At 34.5% G+C, this 21,314-nt stretch overlaps 1 protein-coding gene across 1 annotated transcript in view; it reads right to left on the bottom strand.

Moving 5' to 3' along the window:
• Positions 1–21,314, bottom strand: part of MALRD1 (MAM and LDL receptor class A domain containing 1) — a 241,736-nt gene that overhangs the window by 69,803 nt on the left and 150,619 nt on the right. The window contains exons 29-32 of the mRNA XM_017817063.1: positions 18,067–18,247; positions 7,368–7,496; positions 3,784–3,945; positions 1,250–1,407 (exon numbers count right to left, since the gene is read on the bottom strand). Coding sequence (XP_017672552.1) covers positions 1,250–1,407; positions 3,784–3,945; positions 7,368–7,496; positions 18,067–18,247 — 630 coding nt within the window. The remainder of the gene's footprint in view (positions 1–1,249; positions 1,408–3,783; positions 3,946–7,367; positions 7,497–18,066; positions 18,248–21,314) is intronic.

Below are 21,314 nucleotides of genomic sequence, written 5' to 3'. Positions count from 1 at the left end.
AGCAATTTGTCTGCTTTTTACTGCTGTTTATACTAACTTCATGCAATACAGTGAGTTGTTTTTTTTTGTTATTATTAATTGTTTACAGCAATACTCAGAGGATTCATAAACTAGGTACAAGAGATAAAATGGAGATGCAAATCCCATCCAGAAAAAAATTCTTAAAAAAAAAGACAAAGGGTGAAATGAAAGTTAATATTATTCTTTGGCTGGGTATAAGGAGAAGTCTTCTCATGGTGGGTGGTTGATTAGTGACAGAGGTTTTCCATAGAATCTGAATAGTCTCCACGTATGTCCATTTTCAAAACTGGGTAAATTTCTGAGCCACCAGGCATGATCTTGTAGCTGACCCTACTTGGAGCAGAAGGTTGGACTGGAGACCTCCTGGGGCCCTTTCAGCCTAATTGAACTATAGCATAGTTCATGGACTGTGCTATGATTATCTTTTCCAGTGAAGAAAACAGTGGTACAAAATTCCTGACTTAATTTGAGGTTTAAGGCCACAAAGATATTCTTGTTCACTTTTAAAATAGACTATCTTAGTTCAGAAGTTAGCATATGAACATTTTTCTATTCCGTCCAAATTAAAAAACTAACATAACCTGTATTTTCAAAGTCTAACAAACCACCACAGACAGGAGTCTTGCCCAGTCCACTTAACAAGGAACTGTGTAATATATTTATTCAGTGAGTCCCATGAAATGAATTTTTTGCCAGGGGTTCACATCACTACTTGAACTAGAGTACTTAATAACCAGAGGTACCCATTAAGGATGCTTGGGGAACAGCAAGATGATGTTTTCATGGAAGTTTGAGCTATAATTGTTAATACGGTAAAATACCTTATTTACAGTTGTTTTAATAAAACACCCTTTACACATGACTATATTAGTATTTTTAAAACTTTTATTTTAAACCACTAAACATTGGAAACCACTTCTATTTTATGTAAATGAGTGAATTGTGCAGAGAGCTGTGCTGATATTGGGCAGGTTTAAGTATGGTAGTCAAATGTGCAGTGTTAATTCTTACATATGTAACAATAGGACTTCGAGTGGAACTAAAACTGAAGTAGAATTGTCACTCGATCTTGTCAACAAAAATTTTGTATATAGGTGTAACTGCAGTGAAGTTGTGATGAGGTATTGTTAACATGAATTCTTAAGATTTTGCTAATTCTAGACACAAAAATGCAAACAGTACTAAAGCAAATATTATTATGATGTAGCAGAAGTACTTTTTCTCTTACCTTTAAGACTCCTGTTTGCCTAGAAGCAAACATCCAGAACCAGAAACGAACCCTACAGACTCCAAGACTAGCTGGGAAGAATTTGGTGGTAGTTATCCTTGCTCTGTTTCCTTCCTTCTGGGCAGATGAGTTTACATACAAAAACCTCTGTCCTTTACCTTAATAAAAAGATAAAAAATATTCGGAGCTTTTCAATACTATTTTATGCTTCAGATTATAAGCATTTTTACACACATAGATGCTAACATTTTTTTAGTCTTTTTTTACCACTCACACGTATACCATACCTTGGTTGTATGGAGATCTTCCATGTTAATGCTTTGCATATTTCATAGGATAATAGAATAGTTTGGGTTGGAAGGACCCTTAAAAATAATCTAGTTCCAATCCTCATGTCATGGGCAGGGATGCCACCTACTAGAGCAGGTTGCTCAAAGCCCTGTCCAGCCTGTCCTTGAACACTTCCAGGGATGAGGCATCCACAGCTTCTCTGGGCAACTTTTCCAAGTGCCTCATCATCTTCTGAGTAAAGAATTTCTTCCTAATTTATTATCTAAATATCTCCTCTTTGGTTTAAAACTGTTCCCCGGTTTTCTAGATGTCCTTGTGCTAGAAGAATCATAAAATAATCTGACTTGGAAGAGACCCACAAGGATCATCAAAGTCCAGCTCCTGGTCCTGAGGGGGACAACCCAAGAGTCACACCATGTGCCTGAGAGCATTGATGAAATGCTTCTTGAAGTCTGTCAGGCTTGGTGCTGTGACCACTTCCCTGGGGAGCCACCCTCTGGGTGAAGAACCTTTTCCTAATATCCGACCTAAACCTCCCCTGACACAATTTCACACTATTCCTTTGGGTCTTCTCACTGGTCACCAGACAGAAGACACGAAGCAATACAAGAAACATTTAAACCAATATGAGATTCCTCCACACAACATTGTGCCAATGCACTTAATACACAATAGATATAATATCACAGACTTATTTATATTGCTATAATGGCATGCATGCTCTGTACACTGAATTTGTATGCTTAGAAACTAGACAAAATTAATTTGGAACAAGAAGGAATTGGATTTGGGTCAGTAATGGGCTGATAGATATTTTTGGACATTACAGGTCATCAGTATTTAAGCTGTTGGTAATTCTGACAAGAGATTTCTCTATAGCCAATGTGAATATTTCTTGCCTTGGTAACTTACAAGTAATTTTACAAGTAAAATTTACAAGTAATTTACAAGTAAAATTACAACTCTGGGTAATTTGCTCTATTTTTGTTTTCCTTTTGCTTCACACAAACTAGTGTGGATGTCTGCGAAAGCTGTGATTTATGGTAGATAAGCAGTTCCCTCATGATCAGGTGAGCAGTTCCTGCAGCAGGTGCAGAATCCTCTAAAGGAAAAGGGAGGATAAATGGGTAGAACAGAAATGGTTACAACCACCCAGGATAAGACATCTCTGTTGATTTTGAAAACATAAAACACAAAAAAAAAGAGTCAAGACCTGGAGATCATGCTGCTCACAAATCCAAAACAAAACCAGCAGAGATTGTGATACTTCTAGATTAAATACTAATGATACTTTGCTGATCAGATGCAAATTAAGATAGGGTTTCCAACCATTAAGGCTTCTGGAAAGATAGCTAAGTACTTCTCAAATAGAGATTGGTATATTTGTGATGGAAATTAATATCCCATCCATATATACTGTATAATGTAGAGAATATATTATTTAATATTTCTGTAATACAATATATAATTATTGCTCAACTGTCTACATAACACAGATTACTGTAATTGCCTATAAATACATTTAATTCCTCTGATAATCAATAGACATTCTGGTAGCAGTCTATCAGCAACATCTTCAGTAGCACTTCAGTATTAAGATTTCTGGCAAGCCAATGCCAGGGAGGTAAATTAAAGCAAAGTAGAAACCTTAAGCATTTCATGCACATCCACACACTTTGCTCCTCAGCCATTCTCTGAGGACCTACATATAATTGCATATTTTTTGAGAATTCATTAGGATGGTACCACACTCCAGGAAAAGTAGATTGTTTAAAATACTGACAAGGAGAAGAGTGTTACTGTAGCTAGTTATACTTTCAAAAAATTCATCTTTCAATATCAGAAGCTGGTATTGTATAAATAAAATTTTTTATTGGAATAGAATAAAATTATTTGAGTTGGAAGAGACTTATAATGATCATCTAGTCCAACTGCCTGATCAATTCAGGGCTGACCAAATTAAAACATGTTGTTAAGGGCATTGTCCAAATGCCTCTTAAACACTGTCAGGCTTGGAGCACTGACCACCTCTAGGGAGTCTGTTCCAGAGTTTGACCTCCATATGTGTAAGGAAATGCTTCCTAATGTCCAATCTGAACCTTTCCTATTGCAGCTTTGAACCATTCTGACGCATCAGCTGATCACACTGAGATTAGCTGTTACCAGGCAGGTAGTTGGTTGTGTTTCTTTAATTTGGTGAATATTTAATTTTCCCAAAAATGATGTAGTACACATGGCAATACCTGGTGTGTGGTCAGTATGAGGACCCATTTGTCCCATGACAGCACTGTTGCTAATATTCCAGTCAAAATCATCATTAGGGTCTTGTGTTAATCCACATACACTTGTCCATTCCTGGTCTTGTGTTTCAAAGTTACAGCTTCCAGGGATATTTGTGTAGTAACCTGAAAATACAACCAGAAGTAAATTATCACCCCAGCTCTACGTAAAGGTGCTATAATGAACATACTGTACGTGGTAATGAAAAGGATTCTGTATAGCTAACACTATGTTTCCCTGCATTCCATGTATGGATATAAATATTATGTGGTAGTTAATGAGGAAAGAAAAGACTAATTCTTCACGAACACATATAAACTTTATTACAGATAAATGCCCATGTAACTCTTGATGACAAACTGAGGACTTCACCAAATTTAATTCTTATCCAAGGTGAATGGACAGAATGATTTCCAGTCAATTAGCTAGCAAAACTGGACTGCACTTCTGCAGTGGTATTTTTCATAAAGATATGTGGCTTGTCCTCGTGAATGTTATACCTGAAGGTAGTTTTATGATGAAAGAGATGTTTTGGTGATTAGGACACCGACTAAATTCAGGAGATGAGAATGCTCAGTGGGATTTTGTCAGTGTATATAGACATTCACAGTGATGGTTTAAAGAAGACAAAGCCAAATACTTCTCAGTGGTGCCTAGTGTCAGGACAAGAGGCAATGGGTAAAAAATACAGGAAGCACTTTTCAAGGTCAAGAAAAAACCTTTTTTAACCGTAAGGCTGATCAAACACTTACACAAGTTGCCCAGAGAAGTTATGGAGTCTCCATTTTTGGAGATGTCGAAACCCTGACTGGCAAAGCCCTGTACAACCTATTGCAGTGAACTCTGTTTCAAGCAGGGAGTTGAACTAGATGATCTCCAGAGGTGCCTTCCCACTTCAACTCTGTGCTTTTGTTAGTACTATTCAAATGTACTGACCATCTGCACTGGCACTGCATTACAAGCATCATGGAAGCCTAATAAAGCCTAACCCCAACAACGAAGACCATCACATGCAGGTAGGGTAAAGAAGGGAACTCATTAATCACAAAAACAAATACAGTTTTCATGTATGTCTCTAACAAGATCAAAGTCCAAATTCATTTAGAATTTATACTAGTCATAATAGAATATCCAACTTCAGAATTTTTACACTAATATATTAACAGTGCTTTCAGAAGGTAATTATTAGTAGATATTTATAAATAGTATTTTCCGGTTTGATAGTCATGTGACATATCTGTACCTCCTGGGTGCTTTATATTTTATGACTGAGCACAGCCTATTTAGAAGTCAACAGAAGAAGATTGTTCCATTTACTGAAACAATTGCCTTTATTTCAATGATTCGAGCACACCTCCAGTTGGGTCATCAACGCTGAGGCTTCTTATTAATCAAATCTGTGTGTGTAATTGGCTGCAATTCATGAAAATTGAAACTACTTTCATGTGTGCTTTTTTTCAGCTCTGTACTTTCACCAGGTAACTGAAAGAATGAAAATTTTGCAAGATTGCCTGGCTGGACTGAATGAAGCACGGAGTAAGCAACTTCCATGCCTTTATTTAAAACAAAAAAGTTCACCAGCCTACATGGATGCAGTTTATTTCATTCAGGTTCTGTTGTAAATCCTGTACAGAGGAATTGCTGCTGAGTAGATTACGGTCCATTTACTTCTTTGGAGTTACACTGATATGAAACTACTGTAGAATGTGAAATAAGCTCAGACCTTGAGCTCAGTGCAAAGGAGAAAACCCAAGACAAATGTGGCCATAACCATTTGTGATGGTATAGGTTAGACTGTGAAGGGCTTTCTCTGTGCCTGTTCTGCTCTCTTTTTTGATTAAGTAGCTCCTGTTGCCTTTTCATTAAAAAATGAGGTTTCCATATCTAGATTATATGCCCATCAACATTGTTTATTCCCATCTATAAGATATATGCTCAGGGGAAAGGTGTATTTATCTAAATGTAAGGCATCATTTTTTGAAACTAAGATATAACAGATAGGGAAATAGTGTACCTGAGGCTTATCTGAATATTCTGAATGCCAGATTACAGTATCTATGTTACTGATATTTTGACACTTCTGCACAAACAGCAAGGCTAAAGACTGATGAAAATATTTTGATGTAGCTGTAACATTTCCATCTACAATAAAATAATATTTCACTCTACTTATTTAAAGTGAGTATCTTCTTCCCTTGGAAAAGCATTTCTTTAGTATAGCAAGGACTGAGTTGCTTTACTGTGATTTAAGGTCATTTATGGCCTGAAATATTTCTGTCTATTATCTGACCAAGAAGACAGAATTGATGCTATCACAGTCCTTTCAGAAAAAAAAGAACAACACTCTCCCCCAATGAAGTTACTATATCCTTTAACAATATAGTGCCTCCACAGTGTTTTGAATACCTTTACCAAGCAGTTCACTTCAGACACAATTCAGATTTACTGTGTGTCTGTTAGGCCTGAAAAATTTTATAAGGGTGAGTTTACAGAATATTTTGCTGCATTTATTTTGCCTAACTCCTGAAAAAATTAATATTGTATACACCAAATCAGATTAGATGTTTAAAATATATCTTTTCTTGGAATCTACTTTTAAACGGCTAGTATTTTAAAGTTATGATTCAATGTAGATCCATTTCCATGATTGTGATTCACAAAATTCTCCACAACACAGAGCACTTCAAGAGGTAGAAACCAGAAATAGTGACACCAGCTTCAGCATACGTACTTCAGAACTGTTATTTACTTTTATGAAAGGGAGAAACTCCAAGTTAAATCTCCTATAGGGACATCTATCATGTATCCCAGTAAGTCTGTAAGTCTGCAAGTCTGCTGCCTAGCTAAAACAATATTATTTCCATTGCCCAACAAAGGGACATTGTTTTTGTGAACCTGTCCGGTCAAAGCATATAACAATCCTATGCAAGTGAAAAGGCCTTTGATTTTCAAGGGATCACCAAGTATTTCTTGATTTCAATGAAGTCCTTTTACTTCCACAAAAGATGAACATTGAATTAATTTGTTTAATGTATTTACTTTATCTATCAAGGTTACTTTTGATTATATCTGCATTTTAGCAGAATTTGGCCCTTCAGCTCAAAGATTAACAATTAGATTGATTACTGAACTATATGTACAGACTACTAACTCTTCCTGCTCCAAATGCCTGGTCCAGATAGTAACTGTAACTAAACAAAGACATGGAGCAGGAACAAGGGCATAATGTTTTACTTTTTCTGAGTTTCAAGCCTGAATTGGAAAGCCTGTGAACTTGATCCAGATTTTAAAATTGAGTTGTGTCCTGCCGTCTCAATCAGCCTTAGCAAAGAATGCCTACAGACAAATCTTGTCTCAGTATTCACTAGGACTTCAAAAAACATAAACAGACTGGACTTTTTCCAACTGTTCTGTAATGAAGAAATGGCAACCTGTTTGTAATCACCTTCTGAACGAATCATCTGTGTAAACTCACCTAAGCTATGCTACAGCATTTAGAGCTATAATTGTAACTGGAGATTACATGAACACACAAAGAGATACTTACTGCAGTCAGCTTCATCAGATAAGTCTTCACAGTCTGGTTTATAGTCACAGACGAACTGAGACTCTATGCAATTCTTATTCCCACACACAAAATCAGTGAAGGCAGGGCATTCCCTGGGATTCTCTCCAACTGAAACCAACAGGACATTTAAATCAATATTGTGATTAAATCAAAGGATTTTTTTTTTATATGTTTAGCCATTAAATGTCATGACTTTAGGGATGTATCTGCTTCCAACAGATGTTATTTGGTCTCACTCTTTTAATGTTGCATTATACATGTCTAGACTACTGTATTGGCCTTGCCCAAAGCTTCAAGGGTAGAATGTTTTGCCTTGATGAAAATTCAGTTTGGCATCAACATAACTGTATCCCTAGTGTATTGTGGACATTCCATAAAAAAGGGTTCCTTGAGGTGTTGAAAAGTAGACAGGCTAAAGGCTTTATTCTGCTCATAATTATAGTACATTGTTTGGAAAATAAGAACATTTTAAACTGAGAAAATCACTGTTATACACATTTGCTTAATGCATAAACTTTTAAAGCCATTATAAGACACAACTTTTTTGGAAGAGTTTAGAGATACTTCTGCTCTGAGTGTGAAATTCCTCTTATGGTATTGAATATACAGATCTTTTTTGCAACAGTTTTTGTTCATCTCTTAAAGTGAGTGAAAATCATCTCATAAAATGAGACTAACTTAGCAACTTGCACATAAAATGTTAGGGTCAAATCCAAAGAATGCTGAGATTCAGCCACCCCAAAACTATCAGACTAAAGAAACTTACATAAGTTGTTCTTTAGTTCAATGTTGTTAACTTATTTTTAACTTATTTTTTAACTGATTTTAAACTTTTTTTAACTTATTCAAGTTATTTTTTAGTTGCACTGTGTGCATAATTTCAACTAACACTAATTGAAACAGTTCTGATGATCCTAAACACAACATTTCAAATGCACTCCTGTTAACCTTAGATTGCTTTTCAGTCTAGAACTTCATGTTGTGCAAAAAGACATTTATTTTTACTCTATTCATTGTAATGTGTTTCATTTTTTCCTTCAAATATAAAACATTTTTAAACACAGCCTGACCAGAACACCATGATATTTTCATTTGTGCAGGCCCATATTTCCACAGGAAAAGTTATTGTTTCAGGGTTTTAATCTCAAACAGTGGTACTTACTGAATTTTACATACTGAGGAAGTGCATTTTCATTGAAGCAAAATAGAAAATGATGACTAAACTTTTGGGTTAGTTTCAACATGTAGACAAGGTAATATTAAATTGAGTGGTAATACAATATGAAAATGTAATCCAAATATTTAAAATAGTTTCAAACAAACAAACAAACAAATGAAGCAGTGCTAATGTTGGTTACTTGCGGGAGCTTAAAATTAAAATTTTCTGCTTTAAAATGCAAAGATCTCTGTGCATTGATACAAATAAAATCTGTTTCTAAATTGATATCCATCTTGTTTTATTTTTTATTTTTACACTCTCAATTTGATCTGACTGGTGTCAGGGAATCCACAGTATTGCTGTGAGTGCCTTAAATACAAAGAAAGCTATGGCTGCTTTTTACACATAGTTCATGTGACAGTGAGCCCTTAGCAGAGAAGCAGACTCTTGAGAAAAAAATGAGTGAAGCACTTGTGATGGTTAAGGCAGTTTTTCAGACATCTCCAAAATGATATGATAAAACCTGACTGAAGATAACACCAAAAATTCATTAATATGGATTATCCTAAATTCTAGAAAACCACATGATAATGGAGGTTGGAAGAGACCTCTCCAGACCTCACTAGTCCAACCCACTGCTCTAGCAGCCTGTAGTACAGCAGGTTGTAGAGGACCATGTTGAGTTGGGTTTTGGATATACCAATAGATGGACACTCAACAACCTCTCTGAACAAGCAGTGCTTCTCTTGGGTGACCCTCACAGTAAAAGTGGTTTATTGTGTTCGCATGAAATTTCCCTTTTTTTTTTTTAATTTGCACCCATTGCCTTCTGTCAGTAGACACTTGTGAGAAGAGTCTGACTTCCTCATCTCCCTTCCTTCCTATGCACTGGAAATGATGCGCTGGAAAATTAAATTACTTCCTTAAGTCACTCAGTGGCTTAAATAATGACAGAAACTAGGTAATGGCAGAGCCACTGGCATACAATAATTTTCAAATCTTATTTCACTGCAAATGAAAGAGGAACAACACCTGAAAGTCCATGGTTTTGTGACTGATCATATTCCACACCTCTACCTTGATAGAGTAACATTACGTCGTTACACTATGATTTATATTTAGCGCTTAATTACAGTTGTTTTGTTTTTTTTAATAAGCTACTTTATAGTACTTTAAACATATCATGTACCAACATTTATGAATATTTTCATCTCTTTGGTTATCCTAAGATAAAACTTGATCCATACACAGACGTAATGAAAACATTTATCTCAACAGGTGTGAATGCCATAAAGCCCAAACACAGATTCACATATCTGTGAATTTTATCCTTTTGGAGTAAGACCTTGTTTATATGTAATTTTTAAGGGTATCAGGTCATGCTTATGGCAATAATGGACTTTCTGCCACAGCCTTTGGCAGAGAGAAATAAAATCACTCTTCAAATTAACATATTGGCATTAACATAGCACAGCCAAACAAATATTCTAAACTTCTATTCAGATTTCTGGCATAAAAAATCAACTTTTCAGAGTACGCTCATTCTGACCAAAACTTCTACACCAGCTAAAATCTAAATCAAAACAAGATAGCATGCATTGGATGATGGCTGATTATATATAGCATATAATATTACATTTTTTTCCCAATACTCTCGATCACAACATTCCATGAAATCCAAACATACAGAAAAACTGTTCTAAGCAGAAAAAAGGCATGAGAAAATATGGCAAATTTTCTTTCTTGCCTCTTCTTGCAACAGCTCAAGAATCCTATAAGGAAAAAAATTATCTACTGTTAAATACACTCTAAACAAATTAACACAAAGATTACAATGAGGAAAAAAAATTATCAGTTGTACTTTTCTTGCTGTGTTACTCCGCACTTATCTTTGAGCAACTACAACATTACAATGGACGAGTGAGCTACAGCAAGCAAAAGAATGAGCTGACACCATGTATGAAAATATCAGATGTACGAAACAGTGAAATATGCACAAACATGGATTTGTCACAAAATAGAAATAAGAGGAATTACAGGGAGTGTGGATATGCAGCAGGTCAAAAGACCTCAATTTGTTCTTTTCCCAGAAAAAAACAATATAGGCAACAAAAAAACTCACTGTAAACCAAAATAAAATACAGAATATAAAACATAAACACAGGGAAGAATTTAATACCTTATAATAACTGAGATTTAGATCAACATAGAAATAAGTAGATAAACAAGAATCAGTGGAGCAATTAAACCATTTATTTTCTCCTAGATAACTGGTCACAGCACATATCCTTGTAAATAACTTTTTTCTGCTACAGTGAATACTTGGGTATTAGATTATTATAAATTCAAAAAAATTAAAACAATTATTATGGCATAGAAAAATGATAATGGGTTATCGCACTCATTTCTTTGGTTTCCCTTTGGAACTGCAACATTTCCCAAAAGCCAGGACACCACTGGAAACTACCACAAGACATATTTTAGATGAAGTAGTAACTAATGACTGCATGATGCTTTGCAAATTCCTATGCCAAATGAAATGGCAGTACTTGAAAAGGAAAAAGCGTGCACGGGATATCGCTTTTCAATTAAGTACAATTTTGTATTGATGCAGCAAAGAGCCATAAAATCTTTTAAGTAGTTTTTAAAAGACTGACTTGGCTTCTGGATCACTAAACCCTACAAAATAAGCATGTTAATGATGGTTGCCATAGAACTTGCATTTACATACACCCACTTTCCTTTCTGCATATTTTGTTCTTGACAATGTAATTCTCAGAATACCACCAAAGATAAGATCTCCCCTAGTAAGAACACCTCTATGTGTTTGTATGTACATAGAAAGCAAGCAAGATATAGATGCACATCATGCATACCACAAATAAATTGTAACTCTATTGCCAATATAGACAATATTGTGGCCCATTTGAAATATGTGAAGTTAAGAAATCTACCATCAGATAGGAAGAGTAAGCAATATGTGAAGTAAATATCCAAATTAAGAGACTTTAATTTTATACTGGAAATTACAACCACATGCTAGCAAACAAAGTATCTTCAGAGTCACTAACTCTTCTTCAAAAGTTTCCATGAGATAAACAGAAGCTTAAAAAGCCACTGCTGTTTCTTCATGAAAAATGAGGTAAAAGTTATAACTTGTTTCTTTCTCTTATTCAAAATATGTGGCAAATGGTGGTGAAGAAATCTTTTGATTAAGCTCATACAATTTTTACATAATCTCAAACAGAAATAGTAACCCTAGAGTGTTAGAGGTGTGTAAATGACTTCTGTACAGTGCCATAAAAACTAGAGAATTCTGTGATTTTCAAGCTGCTGCCATATTTCTCTTTTTTTTCCCTTTTTTAATCTTTTCAAAGGAGATTATCAAATGCAATTAATTCCCTGAATCCAGACTATATAATATTGTCCTCTTCAGTAAAAATGAGTTTATATTTTTCATGCATATTTTGAAAGTCTTAATATTCAATGCTGTTTAAGCACTTGTGCATAACGTGACTTGTGCAGGGGTTCATGTCTTCTTCCCCCAGTGTAACTGTGGCAGCCCTGGCAAGCTGAGTTGAGGGAGCCTGTATGTCTTTCAAATCTCTCCTGAGAACTCTGCCTTCCCCACTGAGTCCTTCATACAAGGGCATTCCGGATGTCCTCTGGAAGGCAGCTGTGACTGATTTTCACATGGCCAAAAGGGAGATTATTTCTTGTCTAGAACCGAATTGTGCATATCTTTGTCCTCTGTTAAGTGTAATGAGATCTGAGTTCAGTAAAATTTTCCCTCAAATGATAAAGTACATTCGTGTTGATCTATGTTACACTAAAGTTAAGTTAAAGCTACCAAAAGTTCTAGACTTCTTAAAATGAGCTTTCTTTCTCTGTAATGGAGATTCAACATGTATCAGCAATTTCTAAACTGACAGCTCACAATGAAATTGAAGAATAATTTCCTTCTAAAGGCAAAATCCAAATATTAGACTAACAATTAAGGATTTTAGCATTGATTTCAGCACATTTACTGAGAAGTTTAACCAAGTGATGTGATTCCAGTGCCCCGTGTCAAAATACCCTGACACTGACAAAAACTAGTGGAAGACATCATGAATCATTTAAATATTTTGAAGGGATAAAAAAAAAGAAAATATCAAAAAACCCAAGTAACTGGATGTACATTCTGTCTGAACACAAATCTATATGTTTCTCTGTCTGAATTCCCTTTCCTCTCACTTCAGGTCTAGGTTTGTACTGAATATTTCTGTTATAAGAGTTTGAACTTTTCTCAAGTGTCTGAGGAGAAGGAACTAAACTCTCCACTAAATGTAAAGCTTTGCATGATACATAGCTGAGGATTCAAAGAAAACACTGGCTTGCTTTAAGAATAAAAAAGTTGACCTACACACACAAACAGTAGGATATTTTAGTTATTGTATCTCTGATCTGCAAAGCTAGGATGGAATTCTAATGAGAAAGGATTTCTCTGCTGAGACTTTCAAAGTTTCTTGTTTATGAGGACATGGAAGTAAAGTCGTTCAAAGGATTTCAGAACCTTCACCTATGGTCTTTGCCATAAACAGTAGGTGAGAAGGAATACAAATATATGAGGAGAAATGGACAGGAAAAGTTTACTGCCAAGCAAAGAAAGCTTTTCTATATTTTAAAAAAAATTTCTGTTCAACTCAATTTGGTAAATCAAATTCCTATTAATAGATCATGGCATTTTTACTTTCCTTTCTTTTAAAAACTAGATATAATTGTAATGACACTATCTTATTTACCTTAAACCTTAGAAGAAAAGCTTGTAGAGTCTGTCAACCCACAGTCAACCACAAAGATCACTTTTTCTTATTCCTGGACTTGTATGGGACCAAGTTCCCAGACTATGAAAAAGTTATATCAATTAACTAAATAACCAAAAGTTCTAGAAATTTCAGTTGAATTTTAATTTAGAGTTATGATTCTCTTATTTTTGTTTATCTTTCACTGTTAGTTTTCCAGGTGGTGCCCTGGGATGCCAAAATCAGTGCGTGTGATATGGCTGAGTAATGTATATGTCCATGTTTATACTCACTGTTGTGTATCTGAAATATAAGATTCCTTTACTTCAAAATTACAAATGTAGGAAATTCAGACTACTGGCAACAGCATGTCTAACAAGTTGTGCTTTTGATTCGCTATTATATGACAGTGGGCCATCAGCTGGAAAAGCAAATCAATAATGCTTGAAGTGCTCCTTAAGGATACCAGACCACAGTTTATTTCTGACAGATTTTTTAGAAGATGTTATCACAAAGTGTCATAAGTCTTAAAAATAAATTTATCATTAGACATTATTTGGTATGACATTCATAGGTATTTTACCTTTTCATTAAGGCAAAAGTGCAGGCATTTTTTTCTAGCCTGCAAATAACCTTATGCATGACCAAAATCAATTATTAAAAAGCATAAGAAATGACCATATTAAACTCCATTTGAGCCACACAGTCTGTCACTAAAGATGTGTAAAAAATAATTGTACAAGAAGGTGAAAAAATATCAATACCTCAATTAATTTAATATTAAGAATAAATTTTCTCTGGGTGTGATGTGACTCCAGTATTTTTCAGATTTTTTTATTGAAACTGTAAAATAAATTGTATCAGATTTGGAATTTAATTTATTTTTATTATCAGTACATAGCTTACTCTCTCACAACCAATTCACAAGACCCCTTTATATCTTTGTTTTTTCTATCGCTGACAATATTTCCAAGAGGTCATATTTCCAATAAACTCACGTTTTTTTCTTGTCCTTTGCTTCCATAGAAAGTAGCGAGACCTGAGGGAAATGAGCCTTGAAGTACAGGACCCCAGAAGCTCAGATCATAATAAATAAAGTTATATGTAGAATTCTACTGACATAGGACCTGTTGATTAATTAATGTTTAAAAGCAAATAGTTAAAATATTTTTTGTGTTCGGTTGACAATCCTCACATCACATAAGCTATGTAAATCATAGCTATGTAAGTGAAGAGCAGAGAATTCTGCAGAATTAATCCACCTCCATGCAGATACTTTTATGTTGTATAGAGCTTATTTCTGTAACACACTGTATGAAAGCAAGCTGAAGGAAAGTACATGTACAATAAAATAAGTATTTAGATTTATTAAATGCTGCTATAACCACTGAATATTACCATATCTCAGAAAATAGATGTGATATTCCCAAGTTAAGAATATCACTCAAGTTACCTTTCTCTTCCCTTTTTACTGTCTTGAGTACATACTTTTTGCAAAGAGGCAATTATTTTATTGTTTTGACTGTAAACCGTGTTCCAGGAATTCAACGGCTTCCAAAAGGGCAGTCTGTAAGGAGGAGGCTATCACAAAATATTTGAAAGCTCTATAATTGCTCTAACATTCATTTCCAACACTATAATCTATCTGCTGGGAAGCATTTAAGTATTCATTTTTTTTCCCATGCAATATAAGGCTTTCTCATTTCAATTCCATTCTGTTTATTTAAAATCTGTCATTAGAGTTTTAATTATTTTCAGTTATCTTCTAGGTTTTTTATTTCATAGTGTCTTCCACTGTTTATGTAATTAACATGTCCAGAATACCCCTAATATTGTATAAGATTTTACTTTAGCATTATAAGTTCCAGTGGAAAATACAAACGTGGACTCGGTTACCCTAGAGGACTCTGGCCATGTGTCTAGCTCAGCAATTCTACACCTAAAAACACAGTTTATGGGTAACTGCTGTAAATCAAGTCATTTTGTTGATAAGAAGCCCCTTCTGGTTTGTATGCTACTCTTCTTCTTGAGTTTGCAACAGTAAGACTGTGTTTGCTGTCTTTTAGCTTTTTTATAATAGACACAATAAAACTGTTCATCCTGTGCCGTAAAAAAAATTCAATCTGTACATGACAAGCTTTTTCCATCCTGAATGCCCCAGGCTTGGCTCGGATGGGAAATGTTATTTTTGAGAAAGTGGCAAAATGTATTTTGCTTGTTTGTTCTACAAAGGTAAACAATCAATAACAACAAGAATGAGAAAGGTCAGACCAGGCTTCTTCATGTCATCATACCAACAGGAAGGTCAGCACACCAAAAGTCTCAAGAAAATTCAGTAAGCAGGTCTCAACTTGTGGAGTAGAAGGCAAAAAATCATATACAGAGTCGATGCGAAAGGCACTAAAGGCAATGAAATTGTGGTGGGGTGTGGGTTGGTTTTTCAGGTTTTGTTCATTTGTTTTGTTTTTTGACAGACATGCATTTGCACGGATGCACATAGATACAGATAAAAAGCAAACGCATGACAGGCCTCTGATCCTGCTGATAAGCAAAGGCATAAGCATAAACACATTCCCACAGGATACATACACCTAAACTTTACTAATAACCCTGCTGTACCTAGCATACAGTACCAGAGATGCTATAAGTGAACGATTCCTGATTGTATAAAGACTGTGCCTTATTAGAGTGCAAAAACAATGATCATGCAAGTGACAGCTCTGTAAAGGATTAGCATCTTGGGTCTCCAACTTTCTCAAATCAATCTCGAAAAAATTTGTCTTTCATATTGAGCTTCAACTGCACATTTCAAACTTTTATGAAAAAAGCCTCCTCTGAACCATACATCTTCATAAACAATAATTTTCCTATACAAGGGAATATTACTATGCTGAAGCTGTAAGTAAGTGAAAGTAGTGGGAGCATATGGTGCAACTGCTTTCCCAAAAGAGCTTCTTATTGAAGCAGTGCTGTAAAACAAATAGTTGCTGTAAAGTGATAAACCAGGTTACTTTCTGAACTGTTTCACTGCAAAGGTATTTTAATGCAACTCTGGTTATAAAACACTGTTAACATTCAGATTTGTAGGGCCATAGACTAAAAGCAATGTAAATTTCAGCAATCTTAGCATTTTAAGAGATTTAAGATCCCTCATATGACAACTTTCCAAAACCCTGTTGAAACAATTTCCTTTCTTGAAATGACAACTCTGTGGAATATTTCCAGTCGTGTTTATATAAGGTCTTTTTTCAGGTTATTATATAATGTATGGAATTAAGAGTAAGAAGAAATATTTTTACATTACATGAAGATATGTTGACAGTATCTTTATGAACTTAACAGAGCTATTACTTCTTCCTTAAAAAAAGAAATCCTAGGGTTTTTTTATTTGCTGAATGTCTTATGAATTTGACTGTGAAATGAAGTGTCTAAATTGTTGTAGCCCCAAAATGGGATAGAATCCCAGAAATGTAGTTTAAATAGACCCCACTGGTATGAATTAATACATGTGAACACAGCTGGCAACAAATTGCAAGAGAGATCAGCATCCACTTTGTTATTCCAGATGATAGATGGATATTGACCTACCATCTCCTACCAGGGCATCCTTACTTCTCTACCCTTGTCCTTCAGAGAACAATCACACACACAGCATGTGATGTTATAAAAAGCACAAGAGGATGGCTAATGCTCATGTGCTTGGAAGAGCTTTTAAGAGTACATCTGCCTTACAGTTTTATCAAAGTTCAGTTCTGAAGAAAGTCTCAAGTTGTATCCAGTTTCCATTCTTTGATTTATACAATAGAACTATTTCTGAATGCAAAATCTTCATTTTTTCAGATGAATCTAGGTTGAAAGATGCTCTCCAGAAGTTCACTTTTCATACTCAGTTGATAATGGGCATCCAGTCTATGGAAGGAGATTAAAGCTTGCCCAAACAACTTACCCAAAACTCATACAGTGTTGATATGTGGCATCAGTAATGATCACCTCACTCAAAAAATCCGCTTATTTTGTGTCAGTTTCCTACCAGACAGAAAGACCACTTTCTTTCTTGACAGAGGCCATGATCCACTCAGTATTTATCTTCTTTTTTTGTTTGTTTGTTTGTTTGTTTTGTTGTTGTTGTTGTTGTTGTTTGTGGGGGTTTTGTTTGTTTTGGTTTTTGTTTTGGGAGGGAGTTTGGTTTTTTTATTTTTTTTTATTTGTTTTAATAAAGGTCAACACTGTTCTTATTTTAGTCTATGTCCACAAAAACATGAATTAAATAGAGTGAGTATTCTGTGAGTGAGTCAAAGGTTTTCTTTATTTTGTTGGCCTTTAACACTTCAACTGAACTGGGAAAAAGACTATTGACAGTGGTTTATTTGTAGTCTCCACTCATTTTTATGGCAAGAGTCTTTATGATAAAACATAAAGACCACAGGTTACACATGATATAAGCTAACATAATTTATATTAAATGTTTGTATACAACATCAGAGACTCAATAATTTACCAATGAATTAAAGAAGGAAACTTCTTACTCAAAACCAAATAAATCAAGGAAACAAAAACTTAATAATTTCTTGGATTTATCTACCATAATTTAGTGAACACTGTATTAATACAAGATTTTCTGTATGAGCAGAAGAAGGTATTTAAATTATAAATGAAAACAAATTAATTTAAAAACAAACAAGAACTTCCTACATCTCGTGTAACATCCTTCTAGAAACTTCCCTCTTGAACTTACCTGTGGTGCAATTGTTGAACTCTATGTCATCAATTGCTGCTCCTCCTCCTAAGTCTCTGGTACGAATGCCTTCAAAGATAACTTCAAAATTCCTCAGCTTCCCCAAGTGTAACTCAGCTTTGTTCCACTCATAACCATGATTTCCTGATTCACTCCATATTTTCACAATCCCATCATCAGTCTGAAATTTGAATAAATTATATATAGTAAGATACATGTAAGTATGGACTATCAAATACAATTTTTTTGGAAAACAAACAAACAAAACCAGAGAGAAGACTGGAAGACATCCATTCAGTTTTGTCAACAATTGGTAAACAAATACTTTGCTAAGAATAGGAAATGTAGTGAAATTAGATGATTACTGAACAAATAACATAACCATCAATAGCAGACAGAGTCTTGGTAGAGAAATTACTATTTGTATGATTGAACTGCAAAACAATTCATTTTGGTGGAGTTGTACTTAACTTTATATAATACTGTTCTTTGTTTTTAGAATATATTACTGTATGCAAGGCTACTCTACCATTTTAAAAATAGGGTATCTAAGGTAGAATCTTTAAAAAGTTGTGACAATGGTGATATAAGGGAGGAAAAACAAATATATGATAATGATAAATTTAGTATAGTTTATTTGAAAGTAAATAAGAGCATTCTGCCTTTCAAGTATGCTAATATATTTTAAAGCTTTTCTTGAAATGTCCTATCACATTACGTAAATGGCAAGTCAGCAAACAACATGCTTCATTTTTTAATAGTAATATTAGAATGCAGATGAACGAATTACACTTGCTGTGAAGGGATTACACGTATATATGACAACATCAAAAGTAAATATTTGGAAAAGTTCTGTATGTGTCTAAATTCGTTTTTCTTTATGACTGTGTGAATAATCATCCAAACTGTAAATAAGAAAATTTTTTTCTACTCTTTTCTTATCAAAACCCAGTAGCACTCCAGCTAGGGCTGAGAAAGCACTGTGTGATGTATCAAACAGCTAAATACAATGCATAGCAAAGGTTCTAAAACAGTAGTACACGAACAAGCAAAATCTAGGGAAAAAAGAGACAGCAGTAAAATAAGCAAAGAGGAAAATTAATTACCTTTCTTTATCCATGGTGAACCTGTTAGATCAGATTTATGTTAATAAGATTGTCTTATGCATATTTATGATGAGAAAATGAATCTTGGTCGTTTAGATATTGTATTCTGAATAAGAAAGTTCAGACAAGCATGCATAAAAATATTACATTAGTTGTTTCTGAATCATGGAACTCATGGAATTGTTGGCATCTTTTAGAAGGAGGTTCTCAGACCTACCAAAGCATAGACATACTTGAAGTGTGGCTTGGCAAGGGTGTTCTGGAATATCATAATTAACTATAAAACAATTTTTGAAAACAATGGCAACTTTAAAATGCTAAGTAGAAAAAAAATGCATAGAAGAGTTTCTATAACTGTGTATGGAACGCGTACTTAACTATGTAAAGTCATAGATATCAAGCTGAATAACTATTTCTGCACATAACTAATGATGTTGGACCAGTGATAATAGCACCCCTTTAATAAGTCATGATGTCTGAGCACTACAAGTACTAAGGGCATTGCTTCTTCAGTTATGTCTCCATGGTTTAAGGCCAATGACACAGTCCATTAAAGTGAAAATAATATAACAGGATCTCACCGGTGCTTTGCACCACTAATTCCAGAGTTGATGACAACTGCTTTATTTTCTCATTTTCTCAGTGTATTTCTCCCAGTGAGACTCCTGATTCTGTGTGCCATAACATCAGAGGTCCATTCTTTTAATAGAATCATAGTATCATAGATTATGTCAAGTTGAAAGGGACCCATGGCAATCATCAAATCCAAATCCTTGCTTCTTGCAGAACTACCTAAAACTACACCACGACTAAGAGAATCATCCAGATACTCCTTGAACGCAGACAGGCTTTCTGCTTTGACCACTTCCCCAAGGAGCCTGTTCCATTGAAGAAGCCCCTTTCGAGCCTATAATCAATGCAATTAGGGGGAGTGGAATCAGAATGAGCATAAGACCTCTTCTAAAACTTCCACGAACATTTCAACATAGAAGCACAGCTTAGAAGACTCTATATTAACACTGTACTCAAAAGGAGTAGATACAGTAATTGAAGCTGATTTTAACGGTGGTAAACCAATGTGGCAAATCCATTTTAATGTTACTCTTATTATTCCTGTCCATCAAATATGTATTCAACAATTTAACTTAATTATTCCAATAACTCAGCAATATATATATACCATTGCTTCTGATATTTTTAATAACCTCCAAAAGAGTATTACTTATTATTGAGGTAATTTGTTTAGTCTGCAAAAATCTTCCACTTGTTCATGACATGAATAAAATGGGTGGTTATGACGAGTTACTTTTGGTCTTAAGATCTCCAACACAGAATACAAAAACGAAACTTAGTAAAGAAGCACTTTTAAATGTTTAATCCATTTGTTGTATGTAGAGCCTCTTCTGTCTGCACTTGACAATTTTTTGGAATATAAATTACTGATCAATTTTACAGTGCTGTGTATTAGTGGCGAATTTAGGAAACTTAAAATGAAATGTATAATAATAATACTAAATGATAAGGGGCTTTCTTTACTTTCATACACTTAAGTAAGATAGAAAAATTCAAAACTTGTATCTTTGCAAGCATTAAGCTCCAAATCTATAAAAAAATTACCTGTATTTAAGTTTGGATGTATGGAAGTTAGTGGAGCTTTTTAAAATACAGAGATATAAATATTTATGTAAAATCTGGAAATGTTAAGTGTTGCACAGTTAACCAAAGTATGGGCCTCATGTGTGCTGTTAGCCGAATTTTGATTGATTTCACATTATATTTTATTACATAACATTCTGTTCAGACTTGTGTTATGTTTATCGCATCAGTTTCTGGGGGAAGGATGCTGCAAGTAACAAGGAATACTGATCACATATTTCTTTAGAAATAACCACATAAAAATGTTGTAGCAGTCAATTTGTATATGGTATCATAGCCATAAAATATCAAATCTTTATGCAATTACAGGCTCTGGGGCATTTGTTTTATACAGTGAGACACTGAAATACTTTTTGTTAGGAAGAATTTTTTCCAGATAGAAAATTTATGGCAGTCCCCATGCACTTCACAAATTCTTGAATATGAGTACACAAATAAAACACAAAAGAGACATTTCTCTTCCTGTCTGGGTTCCACAGTAGGAGT

This window comes from Lepidothrix coronata, unplaced genomic scaffold (assembly GCF_001604755.1).
Source record: "Lepidothrix coronata isolate B3197 unplaced genomic scaffold, Lepidothrix_coronata-1.0 Scaffold59, whole genome shotgun sequence".
Taxonomy (NCBI): domain Eukaryota; kingdom Metazoa; phylum Chordata; class Aves; order Passeriformes; family Pipridae; genus Lepidothrix; species Lepidothrix coronata.
Note: the sequence above shows the minus strand (reverse complement) of the source record. Positions and strands in the feature narration are given on the sequence as shown.